The sequence below is a fragment of the Scaptodrosophila lebanonensis genome, unplaced genomic scaffold (assembly GCF_003285725.1).
Source record: "Scaptodrosophila lebanonensis strain 11010-0011.00,11010-0021.00 unplaced genomic scaffold, SlebRS2 tig00000053-arrow-pilon, whole genome shotgun sequence".
In the NCBI taxonomy this organism is placed as follows: Eukaryota; Metazoa; Arthropoda; class Insecta; order Diptera; family Drosophilidae; genus Scaptodrosophila; species Scaptodrosophila lebanonensis.
Window position 1 is genome coordinate 7,754,714 of NW_022060548.1, and position 22,535 is coordinate 7,777,248.

General features: G+C 35.6%; 2 protein-coding genes across 3 annotated transcripts; one reads left to right on the plus strand and one right to left on the minus strand.

The window, feature by feature from the left end:
- Nucleotides 1-370: 370 nt before the first annotated feature.
- Nucleotides 371-6,433, minus strand: LOC115624059. Of its 2 annotated transcripts, XM_030518642.1 has the most exons (6): nt 6,292-6,433; nt 4,953-6,207; nt 2,937-3,623; nt 2,234-2,366; nt 766-2,174; nt 371-696 (listed from the first exon to the last, which is right to left on the minus strand). In XM_030518642.1, exons 2-6 carry the CDS (start codon nt 6,127-6,129, stop codon nt 518-520), a joined length of 3,585 nt encoding a protein of 1,194 aa, XP_030374502.1. In that variant the 5' UTR covers nt 6,130-6,207; nt 6,292-6,433; the 3' UTR covers nt 371-517. The 2 variants fall into 2 exon arrangements, with proteins under 2 accessions (XP_030374502.1, XP_030374503.1); XM_030518643.1 differs by lacking the exon at nt 6,292-6,433 and having other exon boundaries at nt 4,953-6,266.
- A 7,409-nt stretch (nt 6,434-13,842) lies between these two features.
- Nucleotides 13,843-21,187, plus strand: LOC115623966. The gene is made up of 3 exons (XM_030518534.1): nt 13,843-14,036; nt 15,294-15,447; nt 20,491-21,187. Exons 1-3 carry the CDS (start codon nt 13,891-13,893, stop codon nt 20,851-20,853), a joined length of 663 nt encoding a protein of 220 aa, XP_030374394.1. The 5' UTR covers nt 13,843-13,890; the 3' UTR covers nt 20,854-21,187.
- The last annotated feature ends 1,348 nt before the right edge of the window (nt 21,188-22,535 follow it).

The following is a 22,535-nucleotide window of genomic DNA, read 5'->3' on the forward strand; positions in this document are numbered from 1 at the left end:
AACATTCCAATATCATGCGTATGCAACAATGTGCGATTGTTCTTATATCAGCTATTTGATGGATTTCATAGATTATTTAACTTAGCTACTATATAATAGTAATAATATAGTATTCACAACTGGTAATAGTCAACAATCATAAAACTGAGAATATATTTTCAAAAGCTTAAGAGACGACATGAGGATTCGAGTAACAAATTTATTTGACGAGGGTGAAATTTGTAATTAATTCAACTCAGTGGAAAGCAGAGAAAGAGTTTTATAAAGCTTTTAGATACAATATATAATCGCAGGAAAGATTAGAAAGATTAGCTGAAGACTAGCTGAATAAGATTTTTTGAAGTTGTTTCTTTTAAATTTAAACACATAATTTAGAGGTCATCATTTTTAACTCTTTATTTTTATTTATCGCTTAGATCAAGATGCTTGTGAGTTGCTTATGCTCTCTAAGTTATAAACCACTGCATGTAAGAGGATACTTTATCTTTCATTTTTCAAAGCAAACAAGTTTCCAACTCTACACTGTTAACGTATTAAGCTCTTGCTCTTTCAGAGCCTTCTTCATATTAGCCACATTGTTGAGCTTGGCCAGGCGTTTAAGTGTCTCCAGTTCTTTAATGAATGTTGCAACAGCCTCTTTCGTGCCTGATATATCCGAGTCTTTCAGATCAACCAAATTGTCTTCCTTTTCAAGCTCTATTTTAATTGGAAAATTAAGATTATTAGTTTACTTCTTCTATTATAATGATCTGTTTTAATACTTACGATCCATTTCCGCTTCAATATCGTTCAGGCGATTCATAACTAATCCTTGCTGCACCTTTACGTGTTCAATGAGGCGGTACTGACACTCTTCTGGATCAATGGCGGCCTCTGGTTGGGGCACATGTGGTAGATCAGGTGCTTCAGTTTTAATGCGCTTTACTGGCGTGAGGGCGTTATCCGCCTTATCCTCGTCCCATTTTTTAGCCCACAGATACAGTTTGGGATGACTGCGATTTTTGGCAATGTTAATCTTGACCAGCAATGAGTGCATTGAACGCTTAGCATCGAGCAAATTGCCGGTGAGTGTATGGGAACGCTTCAATAGCTCGAACTTTCTCGTAACCTGCGGATTGAAGGTGTGATAGTTGGCGACAGGCAGCTTTCCCTCGAACAGCCAATCCTGATCGTGTTTAAAGCGCATAGAATCGCGTACGCGTTGTGGATTACGACATATATAGCAGACATATTTGTCGGGCACATCCGATTCCTTGACAATGCCGTTACAGGCACCATGCTGCCAGCACAGGCACAGCTCGCACTGTATCATCAGACCATCTTCCTCGCCATACTCACAAATACAGTTGATAATCTCCTCCTGCCGCATACGCACAATGCGTATTAGTTCGCCGTTCTCTTTAATGTATTGCGGGGCAGGGCCGGGCGTCTTTAATGGCGGTGCCAAAGCAGCATTTATATCGCCAGGTTCGTTGGACGAGGGCGTAGACACAGAGTCTGCAGTGGCTGGCGAGTCAATGGAACTAATGGGCGTACCCATATTTCCGATGCGGCGCTTCTTCACCTCACTCGCCCCACTGCGTCTGCCCTCCGGCGTGGGAGTGTTGAAGGACTGACGTGTCTCCTCGTAGTCCGGAGCTGCTGAAAGCGTTTGTCCAACGCTATGTTGGAGATTCGTATCACGCCGCTGTGTACGCTGTCGGCTACTTTTCCTGGAGCCCGACTGGCGTTTGCTCGATCGGTTTGACGAGAAGCGTGAACGCTTGGCGGACCGACTTTGGGTCGCTAAAGGTGATGTGACCAATTGTTTGGCGGTTTCCAATTGTGAAGGGGTAGCATCTGCTGTAGTGGAGACAGTTGGACTTAAAGCCACTTGATTGCTTGTTGGTGTGCTTGGCGGCTCCAATTTCGGCGACACCAATCCCTTGTTAGGTGAACCTGCAGCTGTAGAAGCAGGAGGCGTGCCTGGCGTCGCAGCAGTAGGTGAAGTTGCTGTTGTCGTCGTCGCTTGGCGTCGGAATGAACGCGAATGCTGTATATCTTGCTGATGCAGTTTGGCAAAGAATTGTTGATTTGGTATTTGATTTTTAGGCACAGCATCTGCTTGTTCTGTGGACGAGGGATGTGTGCGTTTGATGGCCAACTCTTGCATCTTGGGACAATGGCTGACATGTCTGTTAAAAAAAGAGTATTAAGTAAAGAAAACTAATTCTGTTAACTCCTTTAAACATACTGTGCAAACTCCTTGTGATAGTGCCGTATGTGTATTTGCAGGAAATCCTCCTTCCGATAGGTTTTGCCGCAGCCCTCGCGTGGGCACACAAACAAATTGTCTGTTATCTGCACCTTTAGACCACCAATAAAAGCTGCAAAGAATAAATGAGGAAGATATTCAATAAGTTTAATAAAAATTAAAAGACTGCACATTTTAAAGAAAATCTAAAAAAAAAAATTTTCAAAAAATTCGAATTCCTGCCTAACAATAAAACTAATTTTAAAAGCTATTAAAATCATTTTTAAAGACGATTAAATTATAGAATAGAATCGAAATGATACCGTTTTAGACAATACGTCTGTCTCTGTCCGACAGTTTAATGGCTAGAGTCAATAATCTTGGTATGGAAGCTTTATAGAGTTTGGTAGAGGACGAGTTTATATTTTTCTCGATCTACCCAATGCTAGAGATGATGTTTGATGATGTTGCATTTTGCAGCCACATTGTTTTAAATACAAATTTTTTTATACAATGGCTGGGAGGACTAAATATAGCCAGGTTCCTTCTTCTGCTCAAAAGAACAGGCATACAAAATTCTTTCTTAAAATGTACAGAGAGGGTTGGGAGGACTAAATATAGCCAGGTTCCTTCTGCTGCTCAAAAGAACAGGCATACTTTCTTAAAATGTACAGAGAAGGCTGAATAACAATTTTCTAATTACCGAAGCCATTTTCCACCGGCGCCCCTCCACCTTCATCTGCACCCAGAGCTGGGCTGGGGACAGATACGCCGCCATCGACTATCGTCTCCATGGTGGACGCTGCCACATCAGCTGTTTGCGGCGCTTGCGGCGACATTAGCTCGGCCGGTGGCATCAAGGACGCTACAGGTGCCTCCATATATTGACTCTCCTCGGCGGCGCGTCGCGTTGGTGCCGGGGTCACCGGTGTGGATGACAAAGCCGGTGACTTGGTGGTGCTCGTCTCCATTGTCGCTGACGTATCGAAAGAGACGTCCATGTGCTTGGGCTTCGATGGCTGCTGTGGACTGTAGTCGTGTGTGTAGACATATGCATTGATGTCTTTGGCGCGACGACGATGAATGCTAAAATCGTAGACATCCGGATTGTAGACGAGGTTCTGGGATTCTAGGAATACCTTCAGATCGGACTTGGAGCGAAAACGCTTGCCGCTTGGAGAAACAAGTATGACATCCCATTTACCCAGCACATTGGAACGTTGATACATGTGCTTAATCCAGCCGGGTGGCAGACGCCAGTCCTGCACAATAACCGTTGGCTTGTGGTGCTCGCCCACAATAAGAAAACCCTCGGCGCCAATGGGCTGATCGTTCACCCAGTGACAGGTCCATTCGCCATCGCGTGGTATTTCAGGCAGACCCAGAGCGGCTAAAAATAAACAATAAGTTCAAACGATGTGTAATATAAATGACAAACTAATAGAATTTACTAATAAAGTGTGCCTCTCGATTCTGCTTCATTGCCAACTTGTAATTTCCGCGAACGGCCAGTGTTGCCATACGCCAATCACGATTTTAAAATAACTGTAATAAATATCGATTGCTTATCGCGATTGAAATGGCGTCGTAAAAAATGCATTTCGCGAATGTGCTGCCAATCTGGCTTTTTGTTGTTTTTTTTTTTCAAGCCTAATACTTTGAAGTTTGGCATTATTGCAATTTTAACTAAATGCTATCAATAAGTTCTTATAATAAAAAGCTCTATGCTAGTTAATGAACTATTTATTTACATCCATTTACATATGTTTTATGATTAATGATCAAGGTGGTCTGATCCATGTTGTGTTGGGGTGTGTAGTGTTTGGTTTTTTATGGTTTATGTTTGAATTGTGAGTTTATGTGTAATGGATGCATAAATGGCGAGATCTCTGTCCTTTCATCCATTCGTCTATCTTTCTCCGATAGTTTTCATCTTTTTACTGAGGCGGATCAGATTGGAAACTATAGCATATAGTAATTTTTTTTCTTGGATGAACCTTTTTTTTTATTATTTATTCCAATTAGTGGGCAGAATTACCTAAATATGTTAAAATGAGATGGGTGGTCGTAAATAAGTCGTTATTAAATCATGAAGTCCCTCAAGAATAGTTTCAGGGTATTGGCAAATTAAAAAACCTGCCCTTTTCTAGCTTTAAAATATATATTTGTTTACATCTACATCTTGCAATCCTGATTCGCGAAAGCATTTCAAACGGCAGTTTCTGATAACAATAAGATATTTTTATATATATTTTTCCAATATTATAATTGCTCAAAAAATACCCGAAAGCATTTTACAACGGGCATTCATAGGTAAATATAAAATGTTTAAGGGTTTAAAGTTTGCGGCTTACAAATCCCCCCTTCAGTATTCGGACAAACGAACGTTTTAAGTATTACGACGAGCAAAATGCTTCCGGAATGAAAAGAAAAGTTGGATTGGCGGCATTGGAAGAAGTATGAACCACTCTTCAAAAAGTCTGTTTTGTGATGAGGATAAAAGTCGTAGTGAAATACAAACTTTAAGTTGACTTGCAGCTAGCTACAAATCTAGTAGTTATTATAAATCGGTTACTTAGAACCCCACACATTTTAATGATTTAAAATGATGAAAAAGAAGCTGAATCCATCCATATTCCCTCTATCTAAATATAACCTTTTGTAAGTATTTGATATTTAGTTTTAAGCCAAATATTGCTAGTTTTTGAACGCAACTTACCGAAATCTAAATTGGACATGTCCAGCAACGGCCAATCCTTGCGTTGTGGCGTCGCCTTGCCTTTCTTGTTGCTGCCAAAACCTCCACCACCACCACTTGGGCGTTTAGCAGCAGGTACGCTTACCAGCGGCTCCACACCCTCAATAGCTGCCAATTGCCTCGGCAGCTTATTCATGTGGACGGCGCGCACATTCTTGGTGTAGCCATCGTCAAAGAGCACCTCATAGGTGTCATTGCCGAGCAGCTTTTTGACGGTGCCGGGAAATTTACGTGGCCCAGACCAGCGGGCCATACACTTCTCCTCCAACTCGAATATGGGCAGCACCCGTGCACTGACACGTTGGCGCAAACGTTCTGACTTTATGGCCATCCATTCCTGAGTGCCGCCATTTGTTGTTGGCGATGTTTTCAATTTATTGTTGCGATCGAGGCGTATTAGCAGCGTCTGCTCAGCATCATTGACTTCGACAATACGTGCGGGCATCCAAGCGCCTTCACTGTTCAATTTCTCGAGGCGTGCGCCTATAATAAGATTGGTAGGCGGTCCATATTTGGGTGGAGACGGCGGTGCCGGGGAGGCCGCATTGGTATTGGGTGTCTCGGCATCACTAACTGCCATTGGTGCCACATCCTCTGATTTCTCAATAGCAACGCTATTGGTATTTGCAACGCCTTCGTCACTGACCTTGGGCGCAGGCTTCGGGGCATCTACTTCGGGCTTGGCTATGGCTGCCGCCGCCGCTGCTGCATTGCGTTCGGCCGTTTCGGCTAATATTTGTGCCACTATTGCATCGACCGTCGCCTTGATGACATCCTCACTGGTGGAGTTATTTGCTGCACCCGTAGCGGCAGCGCCATCCACAGTAGCCTGCTGTAGCGCCCGATGATCAGCTTCTATTTCGCTGGCATCCATTTTTCCCCAGGGAAAGACCGTGGGGAAGACACGGGGCTTAAGTAAATACTTGCCATTGCGTATGGTGTGGAAGTCGAGGCGACGAAAATGGCGCGAACAAACAAGCACGCTCTTTGTGATCTGGCGATCCAGGCTAATACGCGAATTCTTTATCCAAATGGCACGTATGACGGCATCCAGGGGAAAGGAATGGTAAGTGACGCCATGGTGTTCCGGCAGACGCGAAGTCGACGGGCAGCCAGCGACGCAGCAGCGGCGCCCCATAGTTGATAAACGTGCTTATGCGCTGTCTAGTAATTTTTGCTTGTATGCGCAGTCGAATTCAATTTTCTGCTTCTTCTTCTTCAGATTGAAAATGTTGATGCAATTTCAACAAACGACAAATTATTATTTTATACACTTTATTTTCTTTACTTTACAACTCACTTGTTTTACAAAATGTATAAGCAATGTTTAAATCCTATAGGCGTTGTATTTTCACAAATTTTCGCAAAATTTGACAATTGCGACAGAAAATATTTTCAGCTCGCAGAACAAAGCGTCTCCGACCTACCTGACTTATCGAAAGTATCGGTATAGCAGCGATTAAAATGACGATTATCGAAACGAATAGTGACATTCCGAGTTGCGTATCAGCTAGCTTCTGTAAGACACAAAAGCAGTTGAATGGGCCCGCGTAATTCAAATGTACCCACACAAAAATATTGTTCAGCGATGAATTGAGTATATATTACATATGTATATACATTAGTTTTGATCAACTTATGTTACCTTGATAGAATTGTTCTGAAAGAACTATTGAAAAGATATTTGGTACGCAGTTTGGTCGTTACCTTTGCAATTAAACACTTTTTTCGTATAAATTGCACAGCAGAGAGTCTACTTGAATGTTTGCCAAAACAAAAACTTATCTCACGTACTAATGACACTGAACTTGTTGCAAACTGTGTGGCATTTGAATTTGGCAAGGGAATCATTTCGTGACGAACATGAATTACGAAATCGTCGGCTTTTGTTGCAATTTATTTCACTTTGTTTGTAGAAAATTGTAATTAAATGACACTTGCGCATATCTGAATAACGCATAAATATGTCCAACGCACAAACGAAGTGTCACGTGAACGAAAGCGCATTGTGCCGCCCCAAGGCTGCTATTTGAAATGCAATTAATGTTCGAATTGGGGTAACTACACGTCCGACATGACACCTTGCAAAAAAAAAAAAACAAAAAACAAAATCTGAAGACCAAAAGCCAAAGCGGAGTGTCAGCCGTAAAATTATGATTATGGGACCTATTACACAATACCGAGCATACTTGCTCGGCCTATTGTCGAAATCATTTTTATTATTATTATTTATTTGTCAGCTGCAATTAAAATAGCGGCAATGTTCATTAACATGCCGTTCTCGTTGTCGTTGCCTCTCGATGGCGCCTAGCCTAGTAATGGGTCGGTCAGATGCCAAAAAGTTCAGCAACGTTGATGGCACTGGACAAGTGTTGACACAAAACCCTCTCTCACACACACACACACAGCCTTGGCCCCCAAAGCCATATATGTGGCAGTGGGGAATACATATTACTCGCAGCCTATTTGCATATGCATGTACATAATAGACTGATTTATACATGTTAAAAAAATGCATATTAGATATTTGAGTGAACGTATGTTAAATTATTCGACATGACATTCAGCTGTACATATTTCCAATTCATATGCATTATACGTTTTTCGGAAAATACTTGTAAACACCTATGAGACCCACACATACTTTTGCAGTAGCTTTTATGGAGATTAGACTCTGCGTCGATGGTGTAAAAGGCCTTAAATCATGATTAACATCAAGTTCATAAAGACGATGCAGAATTAATTTAAAAACTAAGAAATCTATCTAACAAAATAAAAGAAAATTTCTCAACCATATTCAAAATTGATAAAGGATGGAGTCCCTTTACTTAGGCACACTATTATTAAAGAACTTATTAAAAAAACAAATTCTCATACAATTTGTTGGAAAAAGACTAGTCTTTGAACTGTCGCTAGCAATCAATTTAATTAATTAAATACATATTGAAGTAAATAGATTGACTACTGAAATTTAATATATGTTCTTCAATATCTTACACCACATTCGATCATAATTGTGAGTTGTATTTTCCAAGCTTTAAGCTCAATTTGATTTATTTATCTGTAGAGAATGAATCAGTAATTTTCATTTCAGCAATTTTTCCCCGAATGCGGGTCAAATCTCCCTAGTCATAAGGCTATATTTTGATGAATCAGGAAATATAAATAAATAAACTCTTGGTTTATTGCACCTGCAATTTTGTTCAAATAAAACATATATTCTCGTGTATTCGTTGCCTTACCTCTGTGGCCATAAGCTGACCTACATTTGTTGATTTCCGATTTGTCGGGCATTTGAATAAACTCAATGCAAAATAGTTGACTTTTAATAAACCGGCAAGAACAAAATTGAAGAAAAAAAAACACACAATCAAACAAAATTCACCAATTTGAAATCCAAACACGACTCGAACATAAAGCAAACTTTAATTATTATTAGCACTATGAGGCGTAGGTATGTCGGCGACATAAATAATAATAATTTCATGAAACCAAAACTGAACTACCAATGACATTGGGGGCCCACGAGGCAGAAAATTAAAGAGCGTCAAAAGCTATGGACGTACTTGGGGACTTGCCACAGACTGGCATTCTGGCATAATAAATACAAGTAATAATAAATGGCCGATCGTTGTATGAGGATGTATGGAACATGCTAAATATATCTATTTCTCTAAATATTTGCACAAATTATCCACACCTGTGGAAATAGGCTGACTTCACTCTCTTCTTGTGCAAACAAAGGCAATAATTAAGTAAACACTGCGACTTAAACTTAAACAAAATATTTTGTGCAAAATATTTTTCGATGTACGAAAAAATAAAACTTGACAGTGAGGCAACGACAACCGACAACCAACAACGGCACTTTCTCCTTTAATATTTACCCAACTCATCGGCAGCATCGTTGGGTCTGTTCGAGGTACGATGTCCGTCTGTCTGACTGTCTCACTGTCCAGCCGCTCAATTATTGCATAAATATGCGGTAATTTTTTAATAAGCAAACGCGACGTGCCTCAGCATGCACATCCATGTGGCAATTGGCTCTTGAAATATTGACACTGGCGTTCAGTTCCTAATCAGCAGTTGACATAAATATGGGGAATGGCGCCCCCAACAACAACAGCAACAACGACAACATCAGAGTAAATCCACATTTAAACAATGCATCCATAATTGTGGCATTTAATCGTTATTATGCCATAAAAGTGATTTTACTTTTTCTCTCTCCATCTCTCCATCACTGCTTTTCTCATTTTGTAATTGCAAGGCAACACAATTTGTTTGAACGCCAAACAAAACACGTTTATAAATTATTAAATGCTTGCAAACTTGCTTTTTGTTGCTGTCAATAAAACAAACAACCGAAGAAAAAAAAAGAAGGCCTACGACAAATAAAAAGCGGTCAGTAAAATGAATTTAACAAATTTCGGTCAGTCGGCTTGGGAAAATTTCCAAACCCTAACAATGGCATTACATTGTGCAATCTTTCGATCAAAAATTACACATAAAAACGTACATTATACAATTCTTAATAACATTTTAGCGTGCTTTTTTATGAAGTCCTTATGGTAGGAGTATAGAATACAAATTTGAGGGTTTTTTTTCGCTTGTAAACTAAGCTTAAGTTATCTCCACAATTCAATTCTTTCACTAAAAATGTATTTTGATTATATATAACATAATGACTAAAGGGGGGAAAAGACTTTGCATCGAAATTATTTAACCTTAAATGTGTCTTAGAACATTCTTCCTACTCACTTCACTGTGTCTTACAACAAAAATTTTATTCCACCATCGTTCAACTGTTTTCTACTATCTACTCTTTTGTAAAAAGCAAAATGTTTCTGATATTTTTACAATCAAAGACAATTTTCGATACGAGAACTAATTTTAATTCATATAATTAGCAAAAATGAACCCTCGCTTTAAAGTTTGATCGCTAGAGCTATTGTTAAAGATTAGGGATCTACTGATATCGGGGTTGCCTTGCGCGCAATGAAACATTGCAAATACTGGATCATTATATTGGACATATATGTAGCATAACATACTTCTCAAATTGATTGTGCAGGACATGGAATTCTGAGCTATAGATATTAACTAATTTTTACACGTTCCTTACGTGCTGAATACAAAATGTTGAGACTGCTTTTGGGCGTTTTATCTGTGGAAAAAAAATTTGTAAACAAATAAATTGACGAAGAGAACTAAAAAATTGATTAAAAAGATTAAATGCTGTATTACATTAAACTAAACTTAAAGTAAACAATTAATGCACAAAATTTCGCTAACAGTTTGTAAAAGTAAATCTAAAACATATTGGAGGTAATACTAAAATTATTTATTTTTGTATTTTTGTTAATCAAGCCTGTTCGTTTCAAAATTCGATTGCATTGTAGAGAAACGAACTTGATTGATGTTCTCGTTCCCAAAAAACGATAAATTTATGGCGAAAAATTAATAATATTGGCACAAAATATATATGCACAATATATCTGATTGAAATGGCGAAGTCTGTTTTCAAGTTCTATAACTGCCAATTGAGAGAAATATATTCCCAGACATATACAATTCTTCTGTACTACACATTCTTCTACATATTTTGTGTAACATTTGCTTTTCAATTAAAGCTTTTTTTATTTGAAAATTCTACTCATTTTAATTGAGTATAGAATTTTTCAAGACTTTCGACTCAGCATTAAAATGTTGTTTAATATTTGAAAGCATTTTATAGCGAATATACATAGACTTGTAGTTGGATATGTAAACCAACTAAAAGTGTGCATGTAGTTGACTGTAAACAAGTGTTTAGTTCATTGCATAACTCAAGCTTGCATAAGTATTTAAAACAAACAAAAAATTATAAAAATGTGACGCACGTATCTGCCTTATTTTCACCTCAACTCATCATCAGCCCCCAACGCAAGTCGTGTCTGCAGATCAAGGTCAGCACCGCTGCCACGAGAGGAAAGATGAAAGAAAAAAGCCCAAAAATTTCACCAACCAGAGGTAAGTTATAGACCCAACCCGTTGGCAGCATCGCGAGCAATCGTTTTCACGCATTTCAACTTTTTTCAAAAATTATTATAAATTTTGTTGTTTTTTTTTTGCATTTTTTTTTTTGTGTCCGTATCACGTGCAGTGAGGCATGCCAGGAGGGTACACAAATACATATGTGTGCGTGTGTGTGTGTCAGGTATCCGGACAGGTGCTCCGTATTTGGGTCTCATCTTGACAGATGCATCTTTCGGATTACGTTGCTCGCAATGCCTCGCCCATGTTTGCGCATGTTTTTTGTGAAATATAAGTACACACGCAACCTACATACATACATGCATACATACATACATATATAAAGACCTAAAGACATACAAACATACAGACACAAGTGTGTAAACAGACCTGTTTCTCATTTTGTTTGAGCATTTCTTTTCCTCCACCTATTTCATAGAAAGATGAAAGAGTTGTATTTGGGTTCAAAATTTTGCAAACAGCTAAATGTTAAGAGCTGGCATTGATGGATGGGCCACGAACATATAGTATATATTTATTATACCGAATTCCAATTAGTCACTTAGTCAAATGTTTTGCCACCCATGTTTATGCAAAAATTTCATTTTCAATTCAAATAGTGATATAAAATAAATGTTTCCTAAACTATTAACTATTTGTAGGCGGAAGGCCAATTCATTTTCGTGCTCATCATTTTGATTTAAGTGTTTTTTATACATGACAAGATACTTACAAATTAAAAGAAATGATAATAATACAAGACAAATAAACGCAAATAAATAAATATAATACTATACAATTTGGAAAAAGCTGCACTGCTCCACGTATTGTTGTGATTATTTTAAGTTTCAGAAATTCCACAAAGATTAGATTACAACATAACATCGAGAACGCTCAAGTTTAATTTGTTCCATAAGATAGTTCCTGACATTGAGATTTTGTCATTATAATTCCCATAAATTGTAATTCGGTTGTATATTTTTCTAGTTTTGCAAAACTATTTGCAATAAAGTGTTAGGAAGTTGTATGAAAATATTCGTATAATTGCAAGAATCACGTAATATCCAAGATTCAATAACCAAGTAGCAGTCCAATAAGTAAGCGAGTATATATGTCTCATCGGTTCAATTTGCTTTAATGTGTAAATTACTCAGGTGTTATAGGTACATTTGAGTTGTTTTTAACCCTAACATGACAATGTGCCGACATAAAGACCATTTTTAATTAAATTAATGAAATGGTGTAATTATTATTAAAAGTGGCAGGTATTATTAAATTTTTACTTTCAAAAAAGATTTTATAAATTTAAAAAAAAACACAAATTTTTAACAAGCATAATAGATAAATATTAATATGGTATATTAAATATTAAATATAATTTCTTAAATTGTTCAAATTATTTTTTATATACAATTAAATTTTTTACTTTTTAAAAACGTATTTTACTTTCAAAAACTAAATGAAATGCATTTTTCATTTACGTTATATTAAATAAATAAAAAAGTTTATTTCAAGATGTTTTAAAATTTATTTATTACAAATTTTATATTCAATAAAATTTTTTATTTTATTTTATTTTATTTTTTTTTTTATTATATTGTTCAATCAAACATTATATGAATTTGAATTCAAATGGAGCTATTGCCTGAAATATTGACAAATGCAGGGCCGAGACCATCTAGTTTTCTATCGCCAAAGTGGAATCCAATAATCTGCCCAATACTGAGTTATGTCTTAAGTTGGGGCTTCCGTAGGTCAGCATTCTCAGGAAAACAGAAGCATCTGGCCTTTGCGGCGTTTTAAACACATTGATAGAACCCGATGCGGCATTCTGAGAACTTCCCAGTTTTGAAAGTGTGGTTAAGGTATATTTAAGTGTGAACCATATAATATATTTTTAAAGAGCATTAAATAGATATTCACCCCTAGACTCTACAATTTTAAATATTTGTTCATATTTGCTCATTATTTTCAATAATTTAAAGCAGCACACAATTGGGAAATTGGCACGCGATTCCCTCAATTTTCAATGCTGATATCAACGAGCGGGGCCATAAATCAGCCATCACCTGTTAGAAAATTGGAAAGCCTCGCGAGTGTCGGCCAACTAAATGGCACCTGCGGCACTGAGCAAAATAAATTTGGTCAACAATGCGAATTACGTAATGGCCGCAGGCAAAACGAAAGACAAACCAAACCAAAAACCAGAGTAAATACTCGCATGGGTTTCAGAAACAAATACTCAACGGCATGTGTACAAAAAAAAGAAGGCACAAAACTAAAATGCATTCAATTATGCAAAGTGGCTAAAAAAAAAATAAAAAAGCAAATACGAAATTGTCAAGCGCCAGAAGAGTTGGGAGTGAAGCGAGCGACCCGTTTGAAAATTCAATTATGCATTACGACTGCATAGATACTGGTCGTAAAGTCACAAAATCGCTCTCTGGCGCAAGTCAGACTGGGAAGGGAGTTCGCAGATGCATCTGCAAAGTGTTAATAATTTTTTTCTATGAAATTGGCAACAATCGTTCGCTCATCCACTTAGCATGCAACAGATGCGCTCTTCCAACATCATCATTGTACGTTTGTTTCATGTTGTTGTTGGTTTCCTATTTTTACTCACTCAAGGTGCAGCTCAAAGCTCAATGAGTCCGCTCAGCTGATCGACAAACGAATGAGCGTTTAATGCTGGAGTTACGCTCAGCGAGCGTCTTCGTTTGGGCCCTCGGATTCATATATAAAGCGGGGTGACACCAAAAAATTTCATGTCAATGCAGTCTGGTCGGTCGTTGCTAACAACTCGTCGCGAACAATAAACGATAAACGAAAGTGCGGTGCGTGCGTGAGTCAAAAATAAAAAAAAGAAATATATACTATATTGAAAATGAAAGCGTTCATTGTCGCCGGTGTGTGTTTGTTCAGTGTGCTGAGCATCGGTGCGGCTCAGTTCCAGAACGGACGTCTGGAACCACCAAATCCTCAACTATGCGCCCAGCGCATCATACACGAGAAGACACCCGATGGCAAAGGGTGAGTTCCGTGTCTTAAATAATGGTTTAATAATGGCGATAAAGTCGAAAAGTATGTAGACAGGAAAATGCAAAATAGGAACAGCAAATCATAGAAAATATTTCAAATCTTTTAAGACTTTCAATGGAAATATTGAGATTTGTTATCCTTAAAGGACTTCCTATGGAATTTCTCTTACTTTTTATTTCCATGCTTACTACAATTCTATATTAACAAGTCAGAGACACATTAGCTGTCTATTCTTCAATAATTATTTTTTTTAAATATGTAGTATTTTTTACAAAAGATTAAAAGAATTCGTTATTTATTTATAATAATTAATATAATATAATATTAAATATTTCAATGCTCTTAAAAATTAAAAAAACAATGCTAAAATAACTTTAAAATACTTTTTGTCAATTTTAGAATGATTTAAACATTAAATTTAGAATAATATTAAATAGCTGTTATTTATTATTATTTTTTTCTTAAAATGAAAAGTACAAACTTTTTCTTACCATTGCTATGGCAGCTTTTGGATTAATAAATCTTCTTACGATAATCTAAAAGCTTTACTGCAAATTTTGGCACAATTAGGATGATCGTCTAAATAAATTGTTAAATCAGTGGATACATTTGAAGAATTTTTTGATTATCCTTACCTTTTAAGTTGTAAAAGCCTTTAACTTATAATGTGTTTAATGTTTCCACAATAATATCATTATACATTGCAAATTTATGCATATTTTCAATAGTAATCTAAAACTATTTCATTCGTTTTAATTAATTATTTAAATTGAAATTTAAAATCATCGATAGTGTTCACTAAAAATAAATTGCGAATTCTGATTGCCTATAGATTTCCAAATTTATTATTTTTTTAATTTTTGAAGAAACATTTAATTTAAATTTATTTGTTTTTAATTTCTAAATTTATTATTTTTTAATTTAAGTTCTCTTAAAGTTCTCTTTGTTGGTTATTAGTTTATTTCTATAAACAGAAAATGTAATTAGAGCAACATTTCAAAGTAATTTTATTTTGGTGTATATTTTTTATTATTTTCAATATTTCAAAGCACAAAATTGTTCTAAGTGATATTTATTGCTTGGAAAGTAGTTAAAGTTTGTATTCACAATTTTTACTAATAAAATAAGAAAACTACAAACGTTTTTCTTTAGATTTTATTTCTATTTTTAATCCTAATAAATAGTCCCACATAATTATAATCTGATAAAGTTTTAATTATTTCTTCTCCATTTATCTGCCATCTCTAGTTACTTCTTCTCCTGGCGTGACCCGCAACTGAAGGGTGTTGAGGAGGATTGGCTGACGGCCAGAAATTTCTGTCGTCGTCGTTGCATGGACTCCGTTTCGCTCGAGACTAGTTTAGAGAATGAATGGATCAAGCAACGCGTTGTGGGTGAAAATGTAAGTGAAAAATTTTCATTTTTCAACAATTTATTCAAATTATTAAAATAATTACAAGGACAACCGATCAAAGCTTACTGCAGCTTATGCAGATTTGAAACACAGTTTTGTAGCCCAGTTTTCTGTTGTCAAGTCGAACACACATTTGTATTTAAATTCTCATACAAAGTGTGCTTTTATTAACGCATAATTTGCAAAATAAAACCAAACTACGAAACTATTATTTCCAACAACAAAAGACTTGGGCGACGAACTGAACGCTTTGTATTGGAGTTTCATTGAAATTTCCAACAACTGCATGAAATAATAAAACTGCCATCAAATTGCAATTCAAAGCAGTAGACCAGCCAAACAAAAGACTTGAGCAACGAACTTGATTTTTAAAACTTACTGCACCTGCTACGAAAAAAAAGCATTTTGTAAAAATGAAATTCAAGTAAATTATTAAAGGGCGGCAAATTCAATAAAATGCTGTCCAAAGAAAATAGCCAAGTCATCGTCACTTGTCTATAGGTCTATAGCCGGGTTAAGGGAAAGGCAAAAAAAGTGCCGAATGTATGTATGTATATTTGTTGTTTTGTTTGCCGCCTTTGATGCTGTTAACAAAAGCCGCCTAATAAAAATGCAAACAAAGTGGCAAACAAATTAATACGAATCCATGAAATGTTGATGCCTTGTGGGCTAAAAGCAACGCCCATCAAAGAAATTGCCAATAATTTATGAAGTCTGTCTGCGTTGTTTGTTTATTTATTTGTTCGACATATTTTGCGGAATATCTACTCTTTTTTTTGCCAGTCATTATGTCACTTTCGCCGCGACAGCTCATGAGTGAGTCTGTGAGTTAAATAACTCTTTGAACAGTCACATTTCAGGTTGTGACAGGCCTGCTTATCAATAATTCATTTGTTGCATTCAATTCGGGTCAGCTTTGGCGCTCAAAAGTGTGATCGAAAAGTGTGCCAAAGACATCGGTAACCAGCTCGATGCCACTTTATGATTTGAGTTTGTAACTTAATGTGACTCATTAACTTAACTATGTTTTAATTGCGTGAGAAACGACTGCGATTTCCGACAGCGGCCACCACTCTATTCCCGCATGGGCAGACAAACGAAACCCGTTCATAAGTTCAATGTGAAATTACACAAAAAACTTTCCCACTGCAGCTTCCACAGCTTACTGCTACTATTATTGTTGTTGTTGTTGCTGCTACACAACCAGCTTCACAACAATTTCGCACATACGGCCGCCGCTTATGCAACTTTTAGCGCTCAATTAGTTGTTGTCTCGTCTTTTGGAAAATGCTGACCAGCCTACTGGCTGTCTTGCATGTGAGAAGAAAACTAAAAAACGAAAATGCATTTGTGAGCTGGCTAAGCAAAAAAAAAAACACAAAACTATACATCATACGCATTAGCAGGCAACAACAACAACAAAAACTAGTGATGCACGCACACTTGATTTCACAAAGCGGCAGCCTAAGTAGCAACAACAACAACAAGCAGGAAGTAATCCAATTTGAATTAACCAGGCGAAAGTATATCTACATAAACAAAAAATACATACATATACATATAATAAATAGCATGAAAAAAGCTATTACAAAAGACTTGGGAAACAAACATATGCAAGCGAACGGAAACAATTCATATTCGCTATATCAAAACCATTCTTAAATGGTGAAAATTACTAGAAAGTGATCCTGTTCCTGTTCCTAAATGAATGAATATTCGTTATCAATAAATAAATATATGTTTTCATTCGAGTGCACCTGAGGTGTTTGGCAAGAGGCAATAACAGAAGACTTAGGAAACAAACTAAAAGAATAGGCTTGAAATAATTTTTAAGACACTTCAAAAACCGCTCTAAGAATCTTTAAAATTCAATCATCGTCTTAAATAATCACAATCAATTAATAATTGCATAACTACTTCTATAAGAATAATCAATTACAACAGACTTAGAAAACACATTTAAAATATAAAATATTTTTCTAGTTTTGGACCAAAAAGAAAACTTATTTTAACATTCATTCTGCATAAGTTAAAATAAAAATAATGCACGCATTGTCAGTCATCTAATAATTGCCTTTCTCAGTTGATCAACAAGCTAACAAAGTTCATTGGAATTAGAAGTATATGCGTATACGTAATAAGCTATTTACTATATGTATAATGTCTGATGAACATCTGTTATTTTCCTTTCTTGGAACACTGCCATTTGCCATTTTCCTTTCTTAAATATGCCTAAAACAGATATGTAAGTAATTTGAGTTTGTAGCTGGCCTTTCAGCCATATTTTTTTTCCATCTCCTTGTTTATTTATACTGAAGATATGAATATTCAAATTTTAGCTAATTACATTTCATTTATATTTAATTCCCATAAATCAATTACCTATCGATAGATTTCGAATATTCATTGCTGATAATTGTGTTTTTTTTTTACAAATTTTAGTAACAGATGTTATTTATTGATGATTAAATGGTTAAAACTAACTTAAATTGCTAACTAATATTATAAGTGAATTATTTATATTTTTCAATTTCACAAAAAGCTTTGTTTTGCTTTTTTAATGCCCACATAAAATTTTGCTTTTCTTTCTTATGTAACAGATAATTGCTGCAAATCTACATAAAAGTTTTGTTTTTAAAATAGATGAAATGAAATAATCTGCTATTTTACACTAACTATAATAACCATTATATTATATATTATTGCTATTCTTTTTATATGCATACATATAATATATATTTGCTATATAAATTTGATTTTTGTTGCCTAAAATTTTACCTTTTTAAAGCAAAAACACAAATTAAAGAGCACTGAACTTTAAGAAGACAAATACATGTGTATATGCATATATGAAAAAAATGTTTCCAAAATGTACATAATTTTACCGAAATACCTTCAAATACTAATATAACTAGCTATTCTCTAAAATTAAATTATTTCATTTTTTAATAGTTTTAAGTTTAAGTCTGTTCGACTTTTAAATTTTCCAGGTTTCTTTTAAGAATCGTATATTTTTGTAAGAAAGGACCAAATATTGGAATTCAGTTTGAAAATCAGAACGAAGCATTTATAGAACATTTCCAGCTGCACTTTTGAAATATTCAGATTAAGATCATAGGTTTCTCTCGAACTCATCGCTATTTCTCAGAAACTAAAAGCCATTTGTGCAAATAAAAGCAATGCAGTGGCAATCACGAAGCCATAAATTACCAAGCAGGTGAACTCATGAACTTCCGCAAAAACATATCAAATGCTTTAAATGGCAACAGCAACAACAACAAAGCCGCAGAGCAAAAAAAAATTAAATGAAATGCATTTATCCTAAGGGCCAAAACATAAAGCACTCAATAGCTAATGTCCCTTCTCTCTCTCTCTCTCTCTCTCTCTCTCGCTTAACTCAAAGCCAAATGATGCACTCAGTTTTCTGATTGTCGTTCGATATGTCTGTATATCTATAGTATGTATGTATGTATGTACATACCCATATATGTATATATGTTGGTATGTATGTTTGTATATAAAATAACAATTTTTATGCCCATTGGGTGAAAGTGACTGACTGATGAACGCTGCTATCTGCTGACTGCTAACTGCTGCTGGCTGTCTATACAAGTATAGTTGCTGCTGGCTGTTGTTGTTTTTGTTGTTGATATTATTGTTGTGCCTCACTTGAAATGGAAATGCTGACAGGCGGCTAACAAAAAGCCGCAACCGCGTCGGGTGCGGCCAAAACCAGCGACCACGCAAAGGGCGCGACATGCAATGCGGCAGCGAAGCGGCATTCGCTTTCAATGGCACAACAATAGTTGTTGCTTTTATTGCTGTTGTTGTTGTTGCTGGTATTGTTGGATGGGCGTGCCGACCAAAAGCGGCTAAAATTTCTATCAGCGAACCATGTCAACGCATTTTCTTGCGTACGTTGGCGGCCTATAACGGAAAGTTTGATTTTTAACACCTAAGAGTGCAACGAACTTTTCAACAACAACAACAACAAAATCAGGAAAAGCCAGAAATATATAAGCCGATTGATTTCAATGTTTGTTAAACTGGCACAATATAGCATTAAAGATAAATTAAATAACAAAAAAAAAAAACAAAAAAAGAATGAACCAGATAGAAATGTCTTTTGAAGTTTAGAAAGTTATAGCACTATTCGGGTCGAAAACGTGCTTGTATTCTTCGCTTATCTTCATTTGGGTTTCAGTAGTACAAATGACCTATATAATACGTTAAATAAGTGTTCTGTCAATGTCTGAAATACCTAGAAAAAAGCATAAAAAAATATGATTAAAGACAAGTTTTTCAATTTATGTAATTTTATTAACATTATTATTTCATTATTGAATTGCAACTATTTGAAACTAGTTAAATACTTAATTATGTTAAACTATTTTGAAAATAGGGCTCCGAAATAAAAGGCACATTGAAGGTATTTATGAGGCGTTTATAATACGTACTTCGTTTAGAATTTCTGGATTAATTAATTTTCTTATAACGTCTGACCTGAAAAGGCCTCTTCGCATTAAACTAACAGTACACTTTATATATAAAAAGTTTGTTTTATTTTATATCTATATAATATCATTAGTCTATTGTATCTTTTTACTCATTTGAAAGACAAATAATAACCAACGAAAGAAATAAATGCTAAAAAGTGTTCAGTATTTTTAGTTTCTTCAACGGAAATAAAAAAATTATTACTATTTCTAGAACGTATTTTGATCAGAAAATGGCACAATTACTGAATTATTCTAATAATGACCCTTTCCGTGTGTCCTACTTTGGCTCCATATTCTCATTCTGTAGCCAAAAAGTATTAAATCAACCAATAGACTTACAATTAAATGTTGGAAAAATGAAAAGGCATAATTTATTTAAACACCAATATACTGTTGGAATGATAACTTTATTTGGCACAGTAAAACTTTTCATCAACTTATTTACATTTAACCAAAATTCGTAAAGCACGTTCGTCGATAAGAACTTTGTGGTCTACAGTCTCACTTACCTCACTTTTCTCTTGATTTGCAGGTGAAATACATTTGGACCAGCGGTCGTTTGTGCGATTTCAAGGGCTGTGAGCGTCCCGATCTGCAACCCACGAACATCAACGGCTGGTTCTGGACGGCTACACTGCAAAAACTGGCACCCACCACGGAGCGTTCCCAGGGCGATTGGTCGCCCGCCGGCGGCATCGGTCTGCCTCAGCCCGATAATCGCGAATTCAAACAGAATGGTGCCCCCGAGAACTGTCTGGCTCTGTTGAATCAGTTCTATAACGATGGCGTCAACTGGCACGATGTCGCCTGCCACCACAAGAAGCCGTTTGTCTGCGAAGAAAACGATGCTCTGCTCAAGTATGTCCGCTATACGAACCCAAATTTGCGTATCTAAGCGATATCACAGCGGAGCTGGAGCGTTGAGCAGCGACTCCAAATAAACCAAAAATGATATTTTACAAGTGAGAAACCACAACATTGTGCGGATGATGCAGCCATCGTCCAGGCCTTGCTACTCCTCGGGGGAATGACAATGTCTCTTCCATTTATTGACTTTTTGCATGCATTTTTCATCCAAGTACTCCTGTATCGTATTATTGTACCGATTTTTCAAGTCCCTTCGCTCTTCCTCATTAATTAGTGTAATTATTAATTTTGTATTAATTTATGATTTTTTAAATTATAATAAAACATTTAAAATGACGAATAATAAATTCTATAAATACAAATGTTTATGAATTTTTTTTCTTAAACAACAAATTGGAAAAATACTTAAAAGGCGCCGAGGAATATGGAAGCGTAGTTGCAATAGTATAAAGGATGATTCAAGCTCCTGAAAGCTAGTATCCATCTGGTTTTCCATATCCACTGAAATGGTTCCAGTTCGCTAATAATGCACAACATATGAATCATAAAGATTAATTTTACATAATAACCCATTTACCTTTTGCCTGGAATTAAAATGTGAAATTTATGATAAATTAAATAAAAATATTGTGGCCGCCCTCCTCTGCGATTCTCATACCAAGTACCTAAGTGATGACAAATCGAGAATTAAATTGTGAAGTTTCTAATTAATTAAATAAAAATATTATGGAATTAAAATGTTAAATTTCTGATAAATTAAATAAAAATATTGTGGCCGCCCTCCTCTGTGATTCTCATACCAAGTACCTAAGTGATGACAAATCGAGAATTAAATTGTGAAGTTTCTAATAAATTAAATAAAAATATTATGGAATTAAATTGTGACATTTCTGATAAATTAAATAAAAATATTGTGGCCGCCCTCCTCTGTGATTCTCATACCAAGTACCTAAGTGATGACAAATCGAGAATTAAATTGTGAAGTTTCTAATAAATTAAATAAAAATATTATGGAACTAAATTGTGAAATTTCTGATAAATTAAATAAAATAATAATATTGTGGCTGCCCTCCTCTGCGATTCTCATACCAAGTACCTAAGTGATGACAAACCGAGAAGTAAATTGTGAAGTTTATGATTAATTAAATAAAATAAAAATATTGTGGAATTTAATTTTGAAATTTCTAAATAATTAAATCGTAAAAAAACAAAAAACAACACGAAATCAAACAATTTCGTACGCGAACTAGAAATTTTTGAGCTGGGCTTATTTTTTGTAGAAATATAGTTGAGTAGATAAATGTGTAAAACCTGCACCTTTTTTTAAAAAAAAAACTATAAGTAAAGTACAACCTTGAAAAATTACATTCCATTTATATTGATTTTAATTTATAAAAGCTTGAATATATTTTCTCTATTTTTAAAAAAAGTTTCTGTTTTCTTTGTTTTATTTTGGTTCGGAAGCATGAGAATCGTTTGTTTTTGTGCGTCTTTGTTTTGATTATTATTGTTATCAGCTGAGTCTTCTTTGCCTAAATTTCCCCCGCTCCGGAGAAAAGCGCATGCGCCGCTCAAGAGAGCAGAATGCGCACAACGGGAGAGCGGAGAGTGAGAGAATTGATTTAAGTGGCATAGTTTTTAAAAACAATCTAGAAATAACAGGCAATTACTCAAGGAAAATAAAAAATATAAAAAAAAGAAATATACTTT